At 44.7% G+C, this 23,597-nt stretch overlaps 2 protein-coding genes across 2 annotated transcripts in view; one reads left to right on the forward strand and one right to left on the reverse strand.

Moving 5' to 3' along the window:
* The window catches only part of MEST, a 29,298-nt gene extending 18,436 nt beyond the window's left edge, over window positions 1–10,862 (forward strand). Inside the window, exons 10-12 of the mRNA XM_026648585.2 lie at window positions 5,021–5,097; window positions 6,588–6,651; window positions 9,301–10,862. Coding sequence (XP_026504370.1) covers window positions 5,021–5,097; window positions 6,588–6,651; window positions 9,301–9,418 — 259 coding nt within the window. The 3' untranslated portion in view covers window positions 9,419–10,862. The remainder of the gene's footprint in view (window positions 1–5,020; window positions 5,098–6,587; window positions 6,652–9,300) is intronic.
* Window positions 10,863–10,981: 119 nt separating this feature from the next.
* COPG2 (coatomer protein complex subunit gamma 2) overlaps window positions 10,982–23,597 on the reverse strand; it is a 43,669-nt gene continuing 31,053 nt past the window's right edge. Inside the window, exons 5-14 of the mRNA XM_029910816.1 lie at window positions 21,547–21,674; window positions 19,714–19,817; window positions 18,619–18,744; window positions 17,550–17,612; window positions 16,905–17,044; window positions 16,347–16,518; window positions 14,280–14,377; window positions 13,057–13,195; window positions 12,511–12,609; window positions 10,982–11,434 (exon numbers count right to left, since the gene is read on the reverse strand). Of these exons, the coding sequence (XP_029766676.1) occupies window positions 11,304–11,434; window positions 12,511–12,609; window positions 13,057–13,195; window positions 14,280–14,377; window positions 16,347–16,518; window positions 16,905–17,044; window positions 17,550–17,612; window positions 18,619–18,744; window positions 19,714–19,817; window positions 21,547–21,674 (1,200 nt within the window). The 3' untranslated portion in view covers window positions 10,982–11,303. The remainder of the gene's footprint in view (window positions 11,435–12,510; window positions 12,610–13,056; window positions 13,196–14,279; window positions 14,378–16,346; window positions 16,519–16,904; window positions 17,045–17,549; window positions 17,613–18,618; window positions 18,745–19,713; window positions 19,818–21,546; window positions 21,675–23,597) is intronic.

The raw sequence follows: 23,597 nt of genomic DNA on the forward strand, positions 1-23,597 counted from the left end.
TTTTAATCTTCCCATCTATGGAAGCTATCCCATTCCCCTAACCATTTTTGTTGCACTTCTTTGTACCTTTTCCAATTCTAATATCTTTTTTGGAGATGAGGCGACAAGAACTGCACACAGTATTCAAGGTGTGGGAATACCATAGATTTATACAATGGCATTCTATATTGTCATCTTATCTATCCCTTCCCTAATGGTTCCTAACATTCTGTTAGCTTTGTTTGACTTCTGCTGCACATTGAGGAAATGTTTTCAGAGAACTGTCCACGATGACTCCAAGATCTTTCTTGAGTAGTACTAGCTAATTTAGGCCCCATCATTTTGTATGTATAGTTTGGATTATTTTTTTCCAATGTGCATTACTTTGCATTTATCAACATTGAATGTCATCTGCCATTTTGTTGCTTAGTCACCCAGCTTTGTGAGATCCCTTTATAAGACTTCTTAGTCAGCTTTGGACTTAACTATCTTGAGTAATTTAGTATCGTCTGGAAACTTTGCCACATCGCTGTTTACCCTCTTTTCCAGATCATTTATGAATACGTTGAACAGCACAGGTCCCAGTACAGATCCTTGGGGGGGGCTTGCTATTTACTTCTATCCATTTTATAAACTGACCATTTATTCCTGCCCTTTGTTTCCTGTCTTTTAACCAGTTACTGATCCATGAGAAGACCTTCCCTCTTATCTCATGACAGGTCACTTTGCTTAAGAGCCTTTGATGTGAGACCTTGTCAAAGGTTTTCTGAAAGTCAGGAACACTGTGTCAACTGGATCACCCTTGTCCACCTGCTTGTTGACCCCCTCAAAGTATTCCTATAGATCGGTGAGGCATGATTTCCCTTTACAGAAGCTGTGTTGACTTTTCCCCAACATAGCCTGTCCATCGATGTGTCTGATCATTCTGTTCTTCAATATCGTTTCAACCAATTTGCCCTGGTACTGATCTTAGGTTTACCGGCCCGTAATTGCCAGGATCGCCTCTGGAGCTTTTTATAAAAATTGGCTTTACGTTAGCTACCCTCTAGTCATCTGGTATAGAGGCTGATTTAAGCGAAAATTCACATACCACAGTTAGTAATTCTGCTGTTTCACATTTGAGTTCCTTCAGAACTCTTGGGTGAATCCCCTCTTGTCCTGTTGACTTATTACTGTTTAATTTATCAGTTTGTTCCAAAACCACCTCTATTGACCCCTCAATCTGGGACAGTTCCTCAGATTTGTCACCTAAAAAGAATGGCTCAGGTGTGGGACTCTCCCTCACATTCTCTGGAATGAAGACTGATGCAAATCATTCATTTAGTGTCTCCACAAAGGCTTTGTCTTCCTTGAGCCCTCCTCCAGGCAGTGAAAGAAGACCCTGAATACCTATAGAAATAGCTGGAATCAAGGAGGAGAGGCTCGGCTATCTGTACTAGCCAACATAGCTGTTGGCATGTGGATGTTGCCCAGCTATAAATGGGATTGAGGTTTGGAGAGGAGATGGGCCGTGCAGTTGTGAATGGGGAGGGGAGGAGGTGGTCCACAGGAAGATCTGAGGCATGGTCCACACTGTGAAAGCATTTGACAAGCTCTGCTCTATAGGAGTGGTAAAATTGCTTGAACATTCCTGTGGATGATGGAAAGTACCGAAGTGTGATCTGGGGGCCAAAAATGTCTGAGATCTAGCTCTGCCACTGACTTTTTCCTGTGGCTTTGGACAAGTCAATTTAAACTAGCCCAAGGCGGGAAATGGGCTTGTGCTTTTTTTCTTTTTCTTGCTCATGTATGATGTATGTAGCTTGACTTTATTTTTCTTCAGAATAAGTTAGGGGGTTCCTGCTTGTGGTTTACCTTTGAATAACGGCTGCCAAGTTTGGTCCTCGCTGATTTGGTTGGAGGCTTTTCTTGGACAACACAGAGATGTGGAATGGGAGCTGTCTTGGCCCTCAGTTTAATCAGTAACGGGGAAGGGAGTATTAAATCATCAATGCAAGAGCTTTTCTTCCAGCTGTTTGTTCAGGAGGCGTTTGAGTCAAATAAGTGTTAATGAAAGGAAACAAGCAAAAGTGGTAATCAGAATAAAAATCACCTCCCTCCTCAGTTAATTGGATTTCACTTCTGTGGTATCTTTGGCATAAATCTACTAGTTCTCTAGTCATGCCTAGTGTCTTCTAGGAAAAATGTAACCTCCCCCCACCAAAAAAATACCCTTTTTATTAATAAAATTAGTAATAATCCCTTTCAGGCCTTCAGTATATATAATGAGGAAACAAAATGAGGAAGAAACCCAATGACTTTTTCCTCTGCTGCTCATCTCTAACTACTGTCTCATTTTCTACATCTAAAGAATGGGTCTAATACATACTTCACTCCCTTGTAGAGAGGCTGTGATGGCAAATAAGCCAGTGTCTGTAATGCACTTTGAAGATATATTAAGTAGGATGATAAGAGGGAAGAGGAAAAACAACCCAAAGGAGACCTTTGAAAGGACACCGTTAAAAGTGCCTTTCCTAGTAAGTTACGTTTGAGCAGAACTAGTAAATTTGCACCTGTACTAGCTTGTGTGTGTGTGTGTAGCTGGAGTTCTGCACACTTGGCACATGCATTGCAATATATTCCTGTCATGTCTCCTTAGCATGCAACTTGATTCAACATTTTAACAAGAAATTCAGTGCAGAAATCTCTCCTGTCGCATTATGATTGAATGTTCATTGTGCATTTACCTTCCCAGCTGAACATTGCTTTGTCACGGTGCCTGCGTTGCCTGTCCCTGCTGCGGTGTACTGCGTGCCTCCATTGCTGGAGGACGGAAGAACCAGACTAACTCTCTAACCATGGCCCAGATAGATTGCCGTCAGTAAACGGGAACTGGCTATACTGCAATTGGTTGTTTATAGTAAATCTAGCTTCTTTTAGTAGGATTTGAGCCCTGACCAAACGAGGAGGGTGAAAAAGGATTTTTGGGATTGGCCCAGATGGCTGCATTATCCAGTTCTGCTAGTTAAGTCCAATGCAGCCAAGACAAGGCAGGGATGGGAGCAGAGCAGGTTTTGTGAGCCAGGTTCATAGTCTAGAAACCCCATTCACATCTCCTGCCCTGCATTAGGTACTGAGGACTTTCCATGGATTTTGGCCGATCGTGATGTGAATTTTGCACTCCCTGGCGCTGTATGTTCAGTAAACCTAACTAATGTGGATGTCCATGTTTGGATGGGTCTCTGCAACCAGAACAACTGGAAACCTTGTTTTTAAAATGCAAGTTTTAGTTCCTGTCAGAAAATGTTGTGGCCCTTGTAAAACAGCATTGCAGCTCTCAGATCGAGAGCCCCGACTCTGAGTAGCTGGCTGTCACTGAGAGGAGGGGGGTTTAGAAGTATTTGGAGCTAACGTTTTAACAGTAAGAGAGAGAGATCCAAATTGGCTTTACATTAGTGATTATATTTCCTCTCTCACACGCCCTCTCCCTGTGAAGGTGCCTTACTACCATGTCCTCTTCTGTAGTAAATTGAAACCACTTCCTGCCTTGGTGAAAAGGCAACACAGAGCCCAGTGTACTGCCTGTAATATGAACCCCAGAGTTTTCAGATCTGTCTGCGACTCAGTTTCCTCCATTGAGGCGGTACAAGAATGCCAGCACAGTAGAGAGATCTCATTTCAGATGTTGGATTCCTAGTTTTGCATTGATGGCTGGAATAGAGCACTTTGGGGGTTTTTTAAAGCAGCCTTGTGGTAACCAATAGCAGTGAGCTCAGTTACTGCCCTCGGCCTGCAGCCCGGGGGCGTGTGAGGAGGGAGTTTGTGCTTCACAGTGGTAATCAAGCTGCATCTGTGGAAATAATAGTTGTCTTGTACGTTTAAAAGCAGGTTTGTACTTCTGTAATGTAGAGCTAAAGTACTTCAGCAGGGTAGGTTGGTACCGTTATCCCCATTTACTGTTGGTATCACTGAGGCCCAAGGTCCAGTCCCATGACTCGGGCCTGGTCTATGCTACAGAGTTAGGTCGACGTAAGGCAGCTTCTGTCGACCTAATGATGTCGGTGTCGGTGTACGTGCTACAGCCTTGCTCCTGCTGACGTAAGTGCCCGACTACACCGACGACATAACTCCACCTCCACGAGAGGCGTAGGGCTTATGTCGGTGTAGTTAGGGCGACACAGTATCTGTAGACGCTGTGGGTTATGTTAGCAGTCATTCTTGTCAATTTCATGGCACCCTGCTGGAGCTGTGAAATTGAGAAGAAAACCAGGTTCCCAGCTTGGGCTGTCATCCCAGGGTAGGTGGGGGCTTAGAGCCTGGCTGCCGCCGGGCTCCCTGCTCCCAGCCAGGCTGCTCCCCAGTCTCTCTGTTCCCCCCACTGGGCTGCTGCGTGGACTCCTGGCTCTGGCTCCGAGCTGGGCTGCCGTCTGAGCTCCTGGCTCCGAGCTGGACAGCTGTCCAGGTTCTCTGTTCCCCGCTGGGAGCCAGGCAGCCGCCTGGGTTCCGGGTAGGGAGGTCCCTGAATCTTGTTGGCCTGGAGAACTAATGCTTGATGTGGCCCAGCAGAATTCAGTGTAGGGCAGCTTTGCTCTTTGGTCTCAGTCCAATCCTAGGGGACACATGACCACAGCACACCATGGCAATCTCAGCAGAGAGACCAAGGCCTGCGTGGCCCTGGAGACAGAAGTTCCCTCTACCATTTAGAGCTGGTTTCTCCAGGGCAGGGTTGAGACGTGCCCTCTGAGCAGTAAGAGGGACGCCTGCACCTATTCTGGGGACAGAAGATTTCAGTCTCCAGGCTTCTGAATCCAGCAGCTTTCACCAGCACTAGAGAGTCATGGGGAGAAGCGAAGAGAGGAAAATACTGCTCTTCAGTTACCTGCAGCCTGGCCAGGTAACTGACACAGATTCCAATCTGATTCCGTGCTGCTGTTGGAGGACATGATCGTGGGCAGGTCTTTACTGCTAATCCTTGTTAGACCAATTCTGAAAGTGTAGGCTTAAAATGTCCCTTTGTTTGATCAAGCCCTGTCATCTCTCTAATAAGTCACTTGTTCTTTAGTATTTTACAGTATATAAATCAAAGAAAGAAGCACAGAGACCGTTGGGTTGGGGCTCTGACATCCACCTCTGTTCCATGTAAGTAGAAAAGAGTTTCCTTTGAGTTGTTAGTTTGGGAAAATACCTTGACCAGTGTCGTAACTGGCCTGCAGAGTCCAAGCCTCTAAGCACGGCACTTGATGCAAGACCTTTCCACTTTCACACTGGGACCAGCCAGGATTTTAGTCCCATGTGACACTGGAGTGTATGTTTGCCCCCTTGCAGGACTGTCCCTTCCCGCTTGGATTTTTTTCTACACATCCTTGTTGGAGTTGCCAAATGCAGGGACTGGGACCCAAGGGCCCCTGCTGGCGTTGAAGTTTTGGAGTTGCCAGGATATCAGCCCTGCTTGCTGTCTACTGCTAGTTGTAAATGCCATGGCAAAATGGCAGAAGTGAGTTCTTGGAAGGGATTTGAATGAGCCATGGGGGCGATTTGGTGAAGTAGTTTAAGGAGGGCCAGTAGTGTGGACGAATGCACAGACGTGAGTGGGAGAAGGGAACAAAGGCTGGCAGCAGTGGTTCAGGGAGGGGAATGAGTGATAGAGCCTGGAGTGCGAGGAGAAGGAGCTTGAACTTGATCCACAGGCACTGGGGAGCCAGTGGCAGGATTGTAACCAGTGTAATTCTTGTGTAAGCCAATTCCTTTGAGGCACCTTGGATCCTATTGCAGATCTCTAACACCTAGTGGGGGTGTCAGGTTTGCCCTGAAAAGCCTAGGCACTCCTCAAACTTGGGAGACTCTTCAGGCCCCCAGGGAAAGGTTGGGCGCCGTTTGGGGTGGGGATGATCATTTCAAAGGAACCTGCCTTGAAGATAGAGAAGCATCTTCAATCTCCTATAGCCTCCCCTCTAGAGCTTCCTGTGACTTTATTATAGGTCATTTGTTTAATCTGATTAGTCTTGTTACATGGGGAGGAGGGAGCTTGTGAGACAGTTGCTTAGCTGTGTGTAATGTGCTTTGGGGAAGGACATTAGGAATGTTACAATCCGACTTAGTGTATTCTCCCAGTGTATTGTCATTCCCCGCCTTCAACTGCTCTGTTAAACAGCTGCAACATCATCCCCCAGTCCCCTGAGATGGCTGCATTTCAGTGGAGGGTGGAGAACCTCTGTGCACCCCCACATCTACCTCGGAGGATTTGAGATCCAAGGGGGAAAAGGGCTAGAGCAGTGCAAAGTATAAGGGAGTTGCCCTTGGCAAGGAAAGATGAGATTCCTTTAGAGCTCTGGATGAGGAGTACTTGTGGCAATTTAGAGACTAACAAATTTATTTAAGCATAAGCTGTGTGCCAGATGCCTGCTGTGCTGGCCATGCTTCCTGGCTACCGCACAACCTAGTGAAAAATACCCCCCTCAGACTAGTTGTAAACACTCATTGTGCCTTTTTGAGAATATACTTTCAAGGCAGAAAGGTTCTCACATCTTCAGTGCTGCTGGCTTTAATGAGGGATTTCTTGCATGGGTAAAGGTACTGTGCATGTGGACAAGTTTGTGGATGGAAGCTGTTTGTGTTCTTCCCGTTTGCAGTGCATCTAATCTATGGGCCCTTGGATCCTGTGAATCCATATCCCGAGTTTCTTCAGCTCTACAGGTAAGTCTCATAGTCACATTTTAGGCACAGCTAGAGACTGATTTTTGATGCAGTGGCTGCTTTATTGAAAGCACTGGAAGTCACTGGTTGCTGTGGTAGTTTCAGCACTTCTCAAAACACCACTCATTTTAGATGACTTGAGTTTAGAATCCGAACTAATCATCCATTTGAAAATGACAGCATTAGACTCTTTTTCATCTCTGTATGAGATCATTAAACTTTTCAGTGTGTTTCAGGACGTATCCAAGAATAACTGGAAATCTCCCTGGGCTGAATGTGTATTTGTAAAGAGAATTTAAGTTAGTTTGGAAGAATCTGTCAAGGGCAGAGGAGAGTTCTAGTCTGGTGTGGATTGAGCTAAGGAATAGGTTTGGGGTAAAATATAGATCAATTACAAATTTAAGCTCCTGCTCAGACTAATGGCTAGGATTGTTCCAGCCCTCCCTATTAATGATTAAGTAAAACATGCCTGAAAAGTGTGAGACCTTTGCTATAAATTGAACGAGCAGCTCTCTTCCTGAGGTTGTTTCTGGCAGTGGATGTTTTAGTTGGGCTCTCACTCAGTCTAAGGGACATCGAACTACACGAGAACCCATATGGTGTATCATCAAACTACAACCCAGACTCTAAGGCAGTGGTTCTCAACCAGGGGTAGATGTACCCCTGTGGGTACATCAACTCATCTAGATATTTGCCTAGTTTTACAAACAGGCTACATAAAAAGCACTAGCCAAATGAGTACAAACTAGGGCTGTTGTTTAATCAGTTAACTCGCGATTAACTCAAAAAGATTAATCGCAGTTTTAATCGCACTGTTAAACAGAATAGAAATTGAAATTTATTAAATATTTTGGATGGTTTTTCTACATTTTTAAATGTATTGATTTGAATTACAATACAGAATACAGTGTACAGTGCTCACTTATTTATTTTTTTATTACAAATATTTGCACTGTAAAAAAAATTTCAATTCACCTAGTACAAGTACTGTAGTGCAGTCTCTTTATCATGAAAGTTGAACTTACAAACGTACAATGATGTACAAAAAAACTGCATTCAAAAACAAAACAATGTAAAACTTTAGAGCTTACAAGTCCGCTCAGTCCAACTTCAGCCAATCGCTCAGACAAATAAGTTTGTTTACACTTGCAAGAGATAATGCTGCTGCCTTCTTGTTTACAATGTCACCTGAAAGTGAGAATAGGCATTTGCATGGCCCTGTTGTAGCCAGTGTTGCAAGATATTTACGTGCCAGATGCGCTAAAGATTCATGCATCCATGCTGATGACGGGTTCTACTTGATAACGATTCAAAGCAGTGCAGACTGACGCATGTTCATTTTCATCATCAGAGTCAGATGCCACCTGCAAAAGGTTGATTTTTTTTTTTTTTTTTTTTGGTGGTGGTGGTTCAGGTTCTGTAGTTTCCACATCAGTGTTGCTCCACACCTCGTCCCTCTCAGATTTTGGAAGGCGCTTCAGAGTCTTAAACCTTGGGTCGAGTGCTGTAGCTCTCTATAGAAATCTCACATTGGTACCTTCTTCCTGTTTTGTCAAATCTGCAGTGAAAATGTTCTTAAAACGAACAACATGTGCTGGGTCATCATCTGAGACTGCTATACCATGAAATATATGGCAGAATGCGGGTAAAAGTGCAGGAGACATACAATTCTCCTCCAAGGAGTTCAGTCACTAAGTAATTAATGCATTATTTTTTTAACAATCATCATTAGCATGTCCTCTGGAACGGTGGCCGAAGCATGAAGGGGCATACAAATGTTTAATGTATCTGGCACGTAAATACCTTGCAACACTGGCTACAAAAGTGCCATGTGAACGCCCTGTTCTCACTTTCAGGTGACATTGTAAATAAGTGGGCAGCATTATCTCCTGTAAATGTAAACAAACTTGTTTGTCTTAGCGATTGGCTGAACAAGAAGTAGGACTGGGACTTGTAGGCTCTAAAGTTTTACATTGTTTTCTTTTTAGTTCAATTATGTAACAAAAAAATCTGTTTGTAAATTGCACTTTCACAATAGAGAATGCACTACAGTACTTGTATGAGGTGAATCGAAAAATACTATATCATTTTTACAGTGCAAATATTTGTAATAAAAATATAAAGTGAGCACTGTACACTTTGTATTCAGTACTGTAATTGAAATCAATATATTTAAAAATGTAGAAAACATCCAAAAATATTTAAAGAAATGGTATTCTATTGTTTAACAATGCGATTAATCGTGATTAATTTTTTTAATCGCTTGATAGCTCTAGTACAAACTAAAATGTAATGCAGACAATGACTTGTTTCTATGTCCCTACTATACACTGAAATGTCAGTACAGTATTTATATTCCAATTGATTTTTTTTGGCACAGTGCCTGGCAAAAAATACAGGAGCGATATAAAAGCATGCAAACTAAGTGGGCGATAATGTAATGCCCATGCTAATGGAGGTCCCCCTTTGGTTAAGAATGGCCACACAGGATCACAAGAGATCTTATTGCAGTTGTAGGGACCACTCCACCTCTTGGAGCAGTCTTGAAGCTTAGTCTGATTACTTGTCTACTCCACTCCCTGTACTTCAGATTTGGTGCCTGCCTCTCTATGGAGCATGCAGTTACTAGTTGTTGCATTCTTTCAACAGGAAAGTGCTTCCTATGTCTACAGTCTCTGTTCTGGATGACCACATTAGCCACTATCCACAGCTTGAAGATCCTATGGGCTTCCTGAATGCATATTTGAACTTCATCAACTCCTTCTGAGCAGCAACGTGGTCTTTCCCTCTCATGCTTTGGCTCAGTGTTGTTTACTTTGAGCCAGGGTGCTTTTATTTCCAGACCTGACACTTAACTTTCCTGTTCTGTGCAGAGTGATCTTTGGGTATGTTAGACTACTGTATATGTGTAAGGAACTGAACCTTTGAACACTGGGAAGGATTAACCTAAAGGGAGGCGTGAAAGACAATGTGCACATCCAAGGGAAGTTACAGGATACGGATAGTAGTTCCTAGGCCAGAGGGCACAGTTGGGAACTAGTGGTGGGGTGAAGGAGGGGTGGCACTGCTAATCATGCTATTCCAAGACTCCTTCCCTGTCCTTGGGGCCAGAAGCAGCCCAGCCTATCCCAGGAAGCCAGTACCCCATTTACAACCACATGCCACTTAGTTTGTTTCCAGAACAGTAAGCAGCACAGTAGATCTTTCTCTTCTCTGAAAGTGCATTTAACTGAGCTACTCTATAGACAAGCTTTAAAATGGGAAAATACCTACATTATAAAGATGTGAACTAGTAATTAGTTGTCAGGCCTTGTTACCTAATTCTTCCTTTGAAGGGCTTGTCTACACATTGACTATACTGCTCTAGTTAGGGCAGCAAAATCCCCCTCTTGTGAATAGTTATACTGTGATGTGAGTGCTCATCTTGGTAGAACTGTCTACAGAAGGGCTTTTACTAGCACAGCATCTCCCCTGACTAACCCTGTTGTGCCAGTAAAATGTAAGTGTGGAACAGTCCTAAAAGGCAAGTTTCCTTAACCACCTAACCTCTATTATTAGTACTCAACTCCATAATGCAATAACAAGGTGCAAATTAAAATGCATTGTAGCCTCACCAGTGTGTCTTCGAAGAGATGTGCTCTACTGTAGCATACAGTGCCAGAATCAGCCTGAAGCATAAAGTCAAGAGGGCTCTTTACTTGAAGTGTTATTTTCAGATAAATTGTGTAGTATACACATAGCTTAACAATCCTAAAATGATTGCCAATATTAAAGCAATAACTACCTAAAACCACAGGGAATTATAAGATATTAAAAACAAGTTTAAAAAAACCTGAAGTACTGGCTATGCTGCATATAGAGACTTTATGAGACCTCATACTACGGAAAGTAGTATCTTTCCTAAAGAGTTGCAAGTCCTCCCCTTAAAAGGGACTGTATTTAACTCAATTTTAGGCTAAAGGGTCAGAAAGAAGGTTCAGAACTAAAGTCATGTCATACTTCTAAACTTTAGTTATTTGTTCCAACATTGAGGTTGTATGGCTTTCACACAGCACCAGAGGCAGAAACATTACAAAATTGATTGTAAAGCCAAGTTGGCAGGGGGACTGAGAACCACTGCTTTTTGCAACTGACTAGATTTCTAGTTTCTAGCATCCCACCAAGAGGAAAGGTTTCCAATATGGGCTGCTTGTGCTGTACTGAACTGAGGTTTGTCAACCCAGCTCGCAGAGTTATTCTCCCAAGTGATCAACAATACTATACTATCAGTTGCTATGGCAAAACTTTTAAAGATTCTATTTTATTAGCAACAATTCAACTAAAATTCCGCAACTGGAATGATCAATGTTTATTTTCTGTTAATAAAAATCTGTTTTGACAAAAGTCTGATTCCAGTTTGTTTTTATCCCCTACCAAGTCTTGTAAGGTCCACAGTTGCAATCAGTCAGAGGAACATATAACTGATGACCAGGGTGGGGGTGAGACCCAGCATTAAGTGTATGTTACAGAGACGAGCCAGAGCTGCCATTACTGCAACCTCATACAAAATGACAAAGAATAAAAACTCCATGCAGAAGGTCAGACAGGACAGAGTCAGGCTGTTTGAGATCCTTGAGGTGAAATTCCCCTGCAGGTATTAAAAATAGCATGACTTAGCCTACAGAGGCCAAGATGACATCTACTGGTGTTTCATCCTTGCTCCTGACAGTCACCTGCATGGTCACTCCATCTCCTAATGCCAGCCTGGATCTCACCAGCACATCATAGCCACCTCTGTACACACCTGGGGAGAAAGAGCAGGATTTTGCAGAGTAGATTAACAGTGAAATAGCTCCAGTAGTTACCCTTCAGTGACTCAAAGCCCAACCTGTGAACCTGACAGCTGTACAGCCGCAGCCTAGATAATGCAAGAATTAGTTAAAGCTGCAGCCACCTACAGAATGGAGCACATGCTTTCAGCCAAGTAACAAGATTCAGACAGACACCCTCCTTAAAGACTGCTAATGTCAAATAGATTCAGGTTTAAGATGCGTGACACAGTGGATTAAACACAGGACTAGCACCTGAAGCCCAGGCCACTCCAAAGAGGTAGTGATCATTCCTGCTACATGCCCATAAGCAGAGCTGCTCTGGGTTCCAAGCCACAGCTGAGAAAGGAAGAGCCTGTCAGGACTCACTGTAGTCTTTCCTCCTACTGCTGTGCCCCTAGAGACATTAAAGCAACCTTGGAGAATTACCCTTTTCCCTAAGGGTTAGGGCTCCACGCACAGAACTATGGATTGTGTTCCAAACCCTATTTAATAGTCACTGTCTATACAAACTTCCACTGGAGGCACTAGGAATTCTGTACACAGAGCAGATACAGAATCTGACCCCTTACAACTAGATACTATAGTTTTAATGCAATTTTGTATTTTACTGTTAATAGAATAAGACAGAGTAGAAATAAGCTGTCTTTCCAATTTCATGGATCACCAAATGCAAGTGCCTGGAGTGGTAGGGCAGGTTTCTAGTGAGCAAGAAGGTGCACTAGGAAACAAGTGCTCTGGGATGTTCTGGCCTGCCCCTGGAGATGGGTAGGGAGCTTAGTTTAAGCATCTTGGCTGCAGGTCCTTTCACAAAGGGGTTTAATACACCCTGCTGACAAAAAGCAGCAAGGAAAGAAAGGATGGAAAGGTCTAGTCTGAGGTGCACCTAACACAGCATCCTGTAAAGGCAACATGCTGTTGTACATAGTTCTGTAATCCATTCTCTCTCCGTATTTGAAAACACAATCTCTTGGCCCCCAGGAAATTGCAGTGTAATAAGTTTGTGTTGCAGAGGAGTATGGAAACAAACCCATCAGTGGTGGATGCTTACCAGCTAGATACAGCGTGTGGGAATTTTTGTTCTCTGGCACTTTATCGGACCTCTCACATGGCTGCATGCCCAGGAACTTGATGATGTTACCGACAGCTTCTGCATTGAGATTTAAAGAGAAAAAAAGGTTATTTTCACATAGTCTGTTTACATTTTGATGCCAGGTTTCCTATGAAACTTTAATTCACAGTTAGAGAACATGTTCTGAGCATGACTTAGGGTTTAACCAATCTAGCTCATTAACTGGAGTGCGAGGCCTCAGGGACCTGCCAACCTTTCCTTACCTCTTCCCCCATCACAAATAGTCACTGAAGAGTGCAACTTTCCACCAAGCCACTACTTTTCAGAGGGGAGGTGCAGTTTCCAAACCCATCACGGCAGCACACAGCCATGCAGCTGCCACACTCTGGGTACTCAAATTTACCAGGCCCCAGAAGGATCTCTCTAAACTAGCATAAAAAGCCTTTCCCCGAACACCGCACACATTGTTTCCACAGCTGGGCAGAGTCCCATCTGGGTTACCAGGGGGAGAAGGGATCATCTCACCATCAAGGGTTTTAATTGAACTGAGAGCAAAGGTTTCCTCTTTCTCAAAGTCATCGCCTACTTCTTCCCAGGCAGCTGCGAAGTTGGGCTTTAGGACCTTCTGAATATGATCTGACACGGTTACCTCCAGATCTTCCAGCTGGCAGAGAAACGAGGGAGAATTTAGGCTGCATAGAATCACACACAAAAGGATCTTCACCTTATGGTACGTCTAACACTTGGAGCTGGAGGTGTAATTTCCATCTTGGGCAGATGTACTCACGCTAGCTCAGCTCGAGCTAGTGCACTAAAAACAGCAATGCTGCCTGAGAAGGGTCTCAGTTGGGACTGTACTCAGGGCGGCAAGCCCATCCTGCTGCTCACACCACCACAGCAACACTTTATTTTTACCACACTAGCTTGACCAGAGTTAACGCACATACATCTATGCAGCTGCAACTGTCACCTCCAGCTTGAAGTGCAGACATACGCTTACAGAGCGGGGAGGAAGACAGCAGCATAGGCTATAGTTATGACTGGTACAGCCCCAGTACACTAGACTCATTTCACAGGATAGCTGCAGTTTAACATGTGCATGAAAGCCCTAGAAAGTAGAGGCAAAATAATGCTCATGGGATTTATTAGCAAGGCTTAAGACTTTTAAAACAAATGTGAGTGAAATGAGCTCCCTAGTAGAGGTGCCATCCAAGAAGCATGCTCAATTACTACAACTGGAGGTCACATTCTAGATCCTATGATAAATCTAGGGGAAGTTACCTTGCAAGAAGCCAAGAGCACAAGGGAAGACTGAGGAGTTACTGTGTATGTCAACACATGCACCTCGCTGAACAGAGGAGTTACTGTGTATGCCAACACATGCACCTCGCTGAACAGAGTTAAGCCACAGGGAGCTTCTAATCTAGAATGTAGACATGACACAAGAAAGAGTGCAGGCAAACAAAGTAGGGGAGGGGAGGGTTGGACAGGGTCCCACAAATAAGATTAAAGTACACAAATGGAGTCACCGCACGAAGATTTGGCAGAAGCGAGGTTTTAGGAGGGATCTGAACAAGGCAAAGGGTGAACAGCTGGAACGATTTTGGGACGCGTTCCAGGCAGGAGGGTAGAAGAAAAGAGTGGGGGGGCAGGGAAGACACAAAAGGAGACTACGGCAGAACGATGAGAATCCCACAGGGACAGGAAGACACGTACACGTTAGGTGCAGCAAACAAGACTGAACTTACCACATATTCATCGTCATAGCCATCATCCTCTGGCACCCCTGTGTTTGGGTTGCAGTCTCGGACTGTAAATTTCATTGTGCAGCTGAAAGTACAAGCGACTGGGAAAAGGGGAGAGAATCAAGAGCACGTAATTTCTTTGGTCTAAACGGAGTGCTGAAGCTCTCCTTTCCCATAAAGGGAATAGCAATAGCACCATACCGATGATCTCCTCCCCAAGATACAGATGAAGCAGGTTCCCCAGGTAGCCTGGGAATTAACACCACAATTTAAAGAGAGAGAGAGTTTATTGGGGAATTTTGCACTAAATTTAGGGTGAGGGAAGTTTCCCAGACAGGGAATATGCAGAAATTAAAGCATACTGGGACCAGCCAATGCCCTTTAAGACTTTGGAGTCAGATCAGATAGGTGTTCATAGCCATTAGAAACCGCTGCAATGTTCTCTTGCCATACAGACTATGATCTAGAAACCTGAACCCCACTTCAGTGCTCCAGCCTAATTCTAAAACTTCCTAACGACATCAAAGTGCAACAAAAAATCCAGCCCCAAATACAAATATTTAACCAAGTTAAACTAACCTCAAGCCCAGTGAGATTTTTAATATGAATGAAAGGCAAAAAACAGCCTCTTCTACCCTGGAAGAAAATTCTCTCAATCCCATAAATCAATGATTTTAACCTAGTGTATGGGACAGAGAACTGCACTAGGAAAACATCTCAATCTCTTTTACACCTGGAGATACTGCGAGGCCCATCTTACTGGCCATGTTTTCATTTGAATTAGTGTTACGAGCCCTGTCACTACAACTCTATGTCTAATACATCTGATGAAAGAGGGGATGCTAATCTGGTTCATTGATCAATAAGGTAATTAGAAAAACTGATACATTCAGTTCATAAAACAAGGGAACAGGGGGTTGGGTGGAAATAAGGAATCAATTTGGGTTGGTGATGTGAAAACGTCTTGATAGAAAGACACAGCAGATGTGTAAATAATTAACCTTGTATCGTTTGTAATTTGTTAAACTGTTTTTCTTTCTGTTTGGAATGGGCCACATAGGGCATCGCCACCATTTTGGGCGCCAACAGGACAATGGGTGGAGCTAAGACGGGGGTGGGGCCTGTTATGCTGAGACATACAGTGACTGCATTGATCACAAACTTCTTTGAGAATAGGAGTGAACACACCGTTGAATTAATGCAACGGTCAGAATGAGTTAACCAGAAGCCCTCCACCTAAGACCGGGGTTGTAAACGCACCCAGGAGTTCCGACAGAGGGCTTTTGCTGAGAATTGGTTGTGTTGTGGTGTGGTGTGGAGTGGTGTGGTGTGTGCGAGAGAGAGAGCGCGAGCGAGTGCAGAACAGACAGACCAGAGAGAGAGCGCGATGTAGCCATACGGAAGGAAAGCACAGCATCTGACCCCGGAAAAAACCTGGGTAGAGGTTTGTGGGTCAGGGGGATGTGGGCAGGCTGAAAGAGTGTTCTTGGTGCTGCGAGCAAAGGAAGCTGTTTCGTGCCATTTGATTCCTTCTGCATTCAGAGACGCAGGGCTTTGTACATTCTTTGTAAATAAACAAAACTGTGTCAAAGAAATACCTAGCCACAATTTCTACTCCCAGCATTCCCCAGGGCCCCAAACTCTGGCTAGCTGCTCAGGTCGAAAAGGGGCAACATTAGGCTGATTCTGCTCCTGTGTTTAGTTTCAGGCAGTGTCCATATTTTCCAGTTTGCTGCTTTGATAACCTCAAGGCAACAACAAGGAAACAAACTCAGTTTCCCCTTATTATTAACTGCATTGCTCCACCTCCTTTTACATGTTTTTCTTTCAATCATCCAGTGTAGTTGTATGTATTTCAAAGTGTATATATTATTTTGACTAACTGTAGATCCTACACAAACACTGGTGACACTGACACTTGAAAACAAAAACAAAACAATGGTAGAATCTAACATACAAGACCTACAAAATTAACACATTCAATGCAAATCCTAAGCACCTAGCCAGCGTTCCTTTGAGAATTCATTCAAGTGGCCGACACATGCAAAACATTATCCTTCCATTTGGTACCTGCAGTGGGATCATCCTGGGGCAGTCGGACGAGAGTGTAACACATGCCCGGCTGGTTGTAAGAAAGGCTGGCTGCTGGGATAGAGCGAATCACATCGTAAGCATCCGACGGTTCCATCTGCACAGTGACCCTCTCTAGTAACTGGTCATTTAGGGTGTTTGTGCAGTCGAACTGCAAGAGTGAAGCATAAAAAGGCGGGGACTTGAGCGCAGCAAACACTTTTCTATTAAAGATTTTCTGAAATCAGCTACCGTATTGCCGTAAACATGGAGAACATCCCACCTCATTACCAATCATGCTCTCTGTGGTCCTGATGGCAGGGAGAACTCTACAGACTGACTCATGTCTCCCGCACTCTTGATTTTCAGGACAAGACTACTCTTCACTAGCCTAGAAGCAGAAGACTGGAGGTCTCCAGGTGTCACAAATACTCAATTTGGTCACCACTACAGCTCCCACTAGGACAGGATGTTCTTCCCCAGCGCACACAATGCATTTATGGAATACGCAGTCTCTGAAGAGTCCCTTTGGAACGCCAGCAAATGTACTTGTCTTACCTGGAAAACCATATGATTAGTGAACACGTGCTTCGTACAGCAAACAAAGTATTCTGTTTCTGCCTCTGTAAGCTGAACTGGCTCAGATGACTTGAATAAGGGACCCAAGCTTTTAAATTCGGGAATGGCAGCCAGTTGCTCTGCACAGAAACAGATGAACGGTGTTAGACGCCTTTGGATGACAGGTTTGAGAATCGCCTCCTTCCCTACCAGTGGTAAAACACTTAGCACATCCACACCTCCCTCCACAGGTCTTTGAGCATTAGAGCAGCGGTGCCCACACTTTTCCTCTCACGTCCCCCATTCCCTCAGTAATGGCATGTGTCCATACCTGCCCAGGCCAGAAATGGAGTTGCAGCCAGGCTGGGAATGGAGCCACAGCCAGGGGCAGAGAGCGGGGGCCAGTGGCCGAGCTGCAGCCAGGAGTGGGGCCGCAGCTGGGGCCACAGCTACGACCGGGAGCTAGAGGGCAGGGCTGGAGCGGAGCTGGGGGGGCTCCCTCCGGGCACTCCTTCCCGCCCACGAGGGCTGACCTGGGCCCTGCTGTGCCCCCCGAAATGTCCCTCTGTACCCCCCCTAGGTGGGCATGCCCCACAGTTTGGGGACCACTGCATTGGAGACCCCATTGATCCCCCCTTCCCATACCTTGGAATATGTCGTGGCGGGACGGAGCAATTTTCTCAGGCTTGCTGGCCACTAGTGCAATTTCTGCAAGAAGAGAAGCAAAGATACTGCGTTGTAAAGCTCCTCAGACTCCTTTCAGGCCCCATTAAATCTCCCCTACAGATTCATGAAACAGTCATGTGTTCCACACATTTTACTGCATGTTGTTTCTCATCCAATTTTTTGCATACACTAATCAAAGCATCACCTCTTCTCCTCACAATCTGCGACCTCCCAAGAGAAGAGAGATTAATGAATAATGGTAACAGATCCCCACCTTCAGTCAGGAATTAAACGCTGTTGCCATCACCAAACATATTAGGAATGCAGGTCTGACTTTGATTCCACGACTACTCCAGCTATTGGGCATAATACAGCAGCGGAGCTATGTTGTATGAATACAGTATTGCGTACGACAGGCTACCATTTCTCATACGGCACCAGCTAACTATTTACTCTGGTCTCAGGAGACCATATCATTAATCTGATTCCAAATCATTCATTTCCCCCAGCCTCCAAGATCTAATGGATAGCACGAAAGAATTATATAAATGTCATTTCTAAAACACTGGGAGATCAGAAATGCGTCAGGCATGAAACAGAAAACTGACAAAACCATTTTAAATATTTTTGGTTTATATAGCTCTTCTAATCTGCAAAGATCCAGAAGCTGTTCATAAATTACACACACAGCAGCTCGGATGTGCATGCACCTCAGGGGTAGAAGGCAGCAGCAAACACTGCACTAGAGTAAGAGAGAGGAATCTGGGCCAAAGACGCTGGGGCAGGCAAGCCACTTCTTCTTATGGAAAATGCCCTGCTCTCAAATGTCAAGGAGACGCAAACAGGACCGCATCAGACCAAACACACTAGGAGTTAGGTGGTATTAAATGTATCCGTCTCCAAAGGGTGATGGCTGTGCTGACCCCGCTGTGATTGGAGCACGCAACTTCGGGAAGTCCCCCAGTATTGGGATCATAACCTTGATGCTTGGTCTATGAAGCCAGCCCCTTCTCTAGTAGGTGCTACTTAAAGGAAGCCTGAATATTACCTGCTTTCTGTTCAAAGATTGGTGCAGTAGCTAATGGAACTGTCTTCATGTCAAAAGGCTTGTCAGAAGGCTCAAGTGTGTACTGGTGCAGGGCCTTCTCCATCCCAGGAACGGAGACTGTCAATCCTGCAAAATACAGGTGATCAATACAAAGGGTGTCTGCTTCACATTAGAAACTACAAGGTCCAGGGAGGAAGCAGAACATACAGTGCTCACTACACTGGTAAGAATGTAGGGCTGTCTGCTTAACTGGAAGCTGCAGAACAGTCCCAGAGTTTGATCATCAGGCCTGTGTCTCAACTACCTCTCTTCTGAAACCACACAAGGAAAGCTTTAGAAAGAGCTTAAAGCTCCTCTACATCCTTTCAGTTGGTTTGTGTCAGTGAGTTGGATGCATGGAACAGCCTGGCACAAATACAATCTGGGTTTAGTTTAAAAGAAAATGGCAAAAAGCATTTTTTAACCCCATGGTGAGCAGAGCACTGAAAATGCCTTCAGGTGTTAAAGAGCTTCAAAAGTCTGCTCTGAACAAGGCAGTGACAGAAAACTGGCGCACAGAGGGCACCTGAGGACTGAAAGGGTTGACATACAGCATGAATACATCCTCCTAGGAGTGGCAAACTGTTCTGAAAATACACTGTGTCTTAATAATAAACCCTTTGCGCATATAACATTTCATCCAGGGACCTCAAAGCACTTTACAGCAAACCACCAGTCCCCTAACCAAGATCGCCATTTCACCTTACTTGCTGTAAAATGGGGGATAAGGGCATTGTCCAAAGTCACACAGCACAGCAGTGCTGGAAACAGAACCCAGGAGTCCTGACTACCACTGCCTATGCTCTAGCCACTAGACAATACTCCCTCCGCAACTATACATTATGTAGTATTCAGATACTTTACTCAGAAGTGTTAATGCCACATAGTGTTTGGCTCTGTTCATTCCAGGCATCCTGAATGAAGTTATCAAGGCTGCGTTGGAAATGACTGCTATTTGTAATGGAATCAACCCAGAAGATGATACAACTGTAACATACAAGAAGAAAAGTGCAATTTTCTAGGATGAGCAGTGCTGTGTTCACTTCCATTACCAACCATTAAAGATATAGGCAGCGTTCAGTGCAATCTGTCTCTGCTGCAGCACGTTTAGGTAGAATGTTGCTCTGTCACGAACTTCATCATCGCTGTCCATCATACACCTGTTTGGGGAATGAGCGCGTTGGGGTCAAAATGGTTCAAAAAACCAGCACTATGGAAGCAACTCTGCGCTTGATACTGCAATGCTAGCCTAACCCCTCTGATGGATTTACAGATTACCCTCACAATATTATAGCTGTGATCTATGTAAATACTCCATGCCATCCCCCATCTCTAAAATAATAAAATCCAAGTCTGTTTAGCATAGTAATTCACTTGGCTTTCTTGTGCACACAAGAGTCTTCTCCATTACGTATACGGCAGTCAGTTAAAGCGTTCATACTCAAGTGCAACGTATCAAAGGAACTGAGGAGATCACCAATTGGGTTGTTACCCTGTAAACCTGGGTCAGGTTACATAGAGAACACACCTGCAGCTCATATTTTGGGGCTACTGATTCTGACAGGGGTTTGTAGCTGAGGCCTGGCCTGACATGAATAATTAACACATGGAGGGAGGCCTCATTTTTTGGAAGATAGAATTAGGGACATAAATGAATCATTAGGTTGAAAACAGAATGTTTATGCTACATAAGATAAGTAAATAGGTCAGTAGGCTAAGTTGACAGAATGTCTGAGCCAGCTAAGATAAGAGGGAGAACACGCAGTGAATTATTTAATATGAAATAGATAAGTCATGTAGAGATTAGGTAAAGAGGAAGTCGAACCATGGTCAATGCGTGGACAACACATGGTGAACAGGGATTGGTTCCTGCAAAGTAATCAAGCCAATCCAAAAATGTGTGATGCAACGTGAGGTGTAATGTATAAAAAGGGAGAAGGTTTCTGTATAACTTTGGAGCTGTGATGTACCCTGCATCCATCCCCCCTGCGTTTGAGTCTGGTCAACTCAGCATAGCACTGCTGTATGCCAAACAATGATATCTGAGAGATGAAGGCTGGAGTCAAACTGAGTTCTTGGGAAGCCGAGCAGAAAGAGGGAATCCCAACAGGGTTTTTAAAAGCTTTATTGTCAGATACATGAACCAAATCAGAGGGCACAGAAAGGGGACACGTACATCAACATGGCCATCTAGTCATCTTTTAACAAGAATTCAGTTCTAGGTAGATTACAATTACTACTATACACACATGGTACCTTTCACCCCACAAGACCCCAAAGCACATTAATTACCCATTGAATCACTGCCCACCACTGAAGTGAAACATGGCAATTGTTTTAAAATGCACAGCAGTGCTACATACGTGTAGGTGACTGTCTCCAAGTACGACTGACTGTACAGAGAGTATTAAGGAGGCTGGATGGTTTTACTGGAAAATGCACAGGACTGGGAGCCTGGAACACCTGAGTTCCAATCCTAGCAGTCACTATTTGGCCTTGGGCATGTTACTTAACCTAACAGAAAAGTGAGTTAATACCTATTGCTTCATGGGGCACGAGAGCAAAAACATTTGTAAGTCACCCCCTCGGTGTACTACCCACAATGGAATGTTTTAAGAACAAGTTAAACACCCTTACTTTTCATAAAAGAACCACAAGTTTACATGACTCCAAATGGTCAGGACCTGTTTTGAGAGTCACTCAAAACACTACAACTTTGGTGTCCCAGTGTTCCCTAGCACCAGGAGTGACTCAAAGGGAATAATGCCACCTACCGACTCCATCTCCTGTTCAGCATATTGGTTCACTTCTATTCAACTAGTGACTTGGCTTGACCCTATTTAGAGTATTAAAGAACAAAGCACATGCACTGGCATTTACTCTGCTCACCTCTGCAAAAGCACCAGGATGCTTGGAAGAAGGCTCTCATTCTGGGCCCCAAACTTCGCTAATGCACTCACAGCAGCTGGATGAGAAAACAAAGGGGTAGGAAAGGTGTTCAATCTGTAGCCAGAAGTCTATTCCGAAACATGCACAGAGGATTTTTAAAGCAAGCATGTATGCGATTGTCCTGAAGCTACAATCAGGGAGGTTTCTCTTAAAATCTGTGCCTCACCAATTGTAGACTCTCACACAAGTGGAGAAACTGCCTTTTAATTCTATTTAAAGGATGTTTCTTCAATACTACCGTAAAAGGCACCTGGCCAACAACCCTGGGGCCTGTCCTTCAGTAACAGAAGAGGGACAAGATGGGCAGCACCAGTCCAATCTTCCTCTGCATCATACCCCACCACACCACTTTGCCTCAAAACACTGCTAGATAATTCTTCCAGAACTGAGGATAGTTCAGTCTCCATAGCACATTCCAATCCTTGGCTGTTCTGGCACTTGCCGTCATGGGTGCAAATACACACATGCCCATTAGAAAGTACACTGAAGCAAGCTCATTTTCCATAGGTGGCAGTGACTTTCCTCGCTATTGACCTGGGCCACCAGATTGGAACCAATGACTTCAAGATGAAAGGCTCTGTATCCCAATACCTATCCCCTAAAGCAGCCAGTCCAAGCGAATAAAAAAACCCCAACTTAATTTGACTTCAACTCTGGCTTTGAGGGAGCTTTATATATGCAAAAGGGAGAATTTAGCTCTTTTATTAAATTTCACTTTTGAAGATCCTTCTGACAGAAAGATCTGTGGCTACTATGCTGAAGTTTCTGTACAACAGATCTGTGTTGGGGTGTTCAACCCACACAAGGCTTAATGGGGTGAAGGTCGCTAGCTGTGTCAATGAACTGCCCAGGCTGCACCTGGAGGAGGAACCTGGGAGCAGGGAATTAAGACAAGAGGCTCAGCTGGACTGGAAGAGGAGGAATCTGTATAAAGCCCAGGAGCTGAAAGCAGAAAGAGGCTGTAGGGGGGTAGTCTGCAGTCACTCCCACGGTGAAGGGAGGTGTTTGGGGGTATAGAGAGTAGCCTACAGTCACTCCCTGGGAGGAGGGAGTTTGGACTGGCAAACCCAGGGAAGGGGGAGAGCCAGAAAGGTAGGAAAAGCTCAGGGGAAATGCAGCAAGATACGGGTTAGGGCCGACCTTGGCTGCTGCTGAGAGAGCCCCTGAGCTGGAACCCGGCGTAGAGGGCGGGCCCAGGTTCCCCTGCCAGCCACTGAGGGAGTGGCACTAAGAGGCAGTGAATGGGAAGACTGCCCAGGATTGCTGGAGAAAGACTTTGGTATCCCGGAAGGGGAAAATACGTGAAGTGACCTGGCCGGAGGGCTGAGTCATGAAGAGGCAGCAGCCGCCCATGGAGCGAGAGTGGGGCTGCAGACCCAGAGAGAGAGAGGCAGAGGACGGCATGCAAATGCAGGTAGGGGCATCAACCAGGCAAGCTATTCCCCAGAGTGACCAGGAAGGGGCGCCATTCTAGCAATGAGTGACACACCCCATGACAAGGTCTTTATGGCTCCCATCGGATGCTGCGTATCTGGTCCCAGGCCTCAGTGCTAAAACAATGCCACTCAGAACAGGATTCAATACAATACAATCTGTTTCACAACAGAAATGTAAGCTCAATTTTAATTCCCCTTCCTAACATACTAACTCCCCTACTGGCTCAGAGTGAGGTGATCTAAGGGGTAGGAGTATATCCCACTCTGATCTGATTGTGGAGAGGGGAAGGTCAACTGCCTTTAAAAACACAGTCTAACGATTCTCTGTGGGGGAAAGGAGTGCAACAGATTTCAGAGGAGAGTTCTTAGAAGAAAAATCACTTTTCCATAGAAACAAGAGACACATACTTCAAGTCCTGAATAGCTCGGCTTTTATGATGCCAAGTCTGACCTGTACAGACTCATGCATCAACTTAAAAGAGTAACATTTCTCCTCCTTACTCATTGTCACTACTCTACCTTTGACATTTATGCTCACAAGGGAAGAGCCAGAAG

Source organism: Terrapene carolina, unplaced genomic scaffold (genome assembly GCF_002925995.2).
Source record: "Terrapene carolina triunguis isolate 2854851 unplaced genomic scaffold, T_m_triunguis-2.0 Scaffold68, whole genome shotgun sequence".
NCBI classification, from domain to species: Eukaryota; Metazoa; Chordata; order Testudines; family Emydidae; genus Terrapene; species Terrapene triunguis.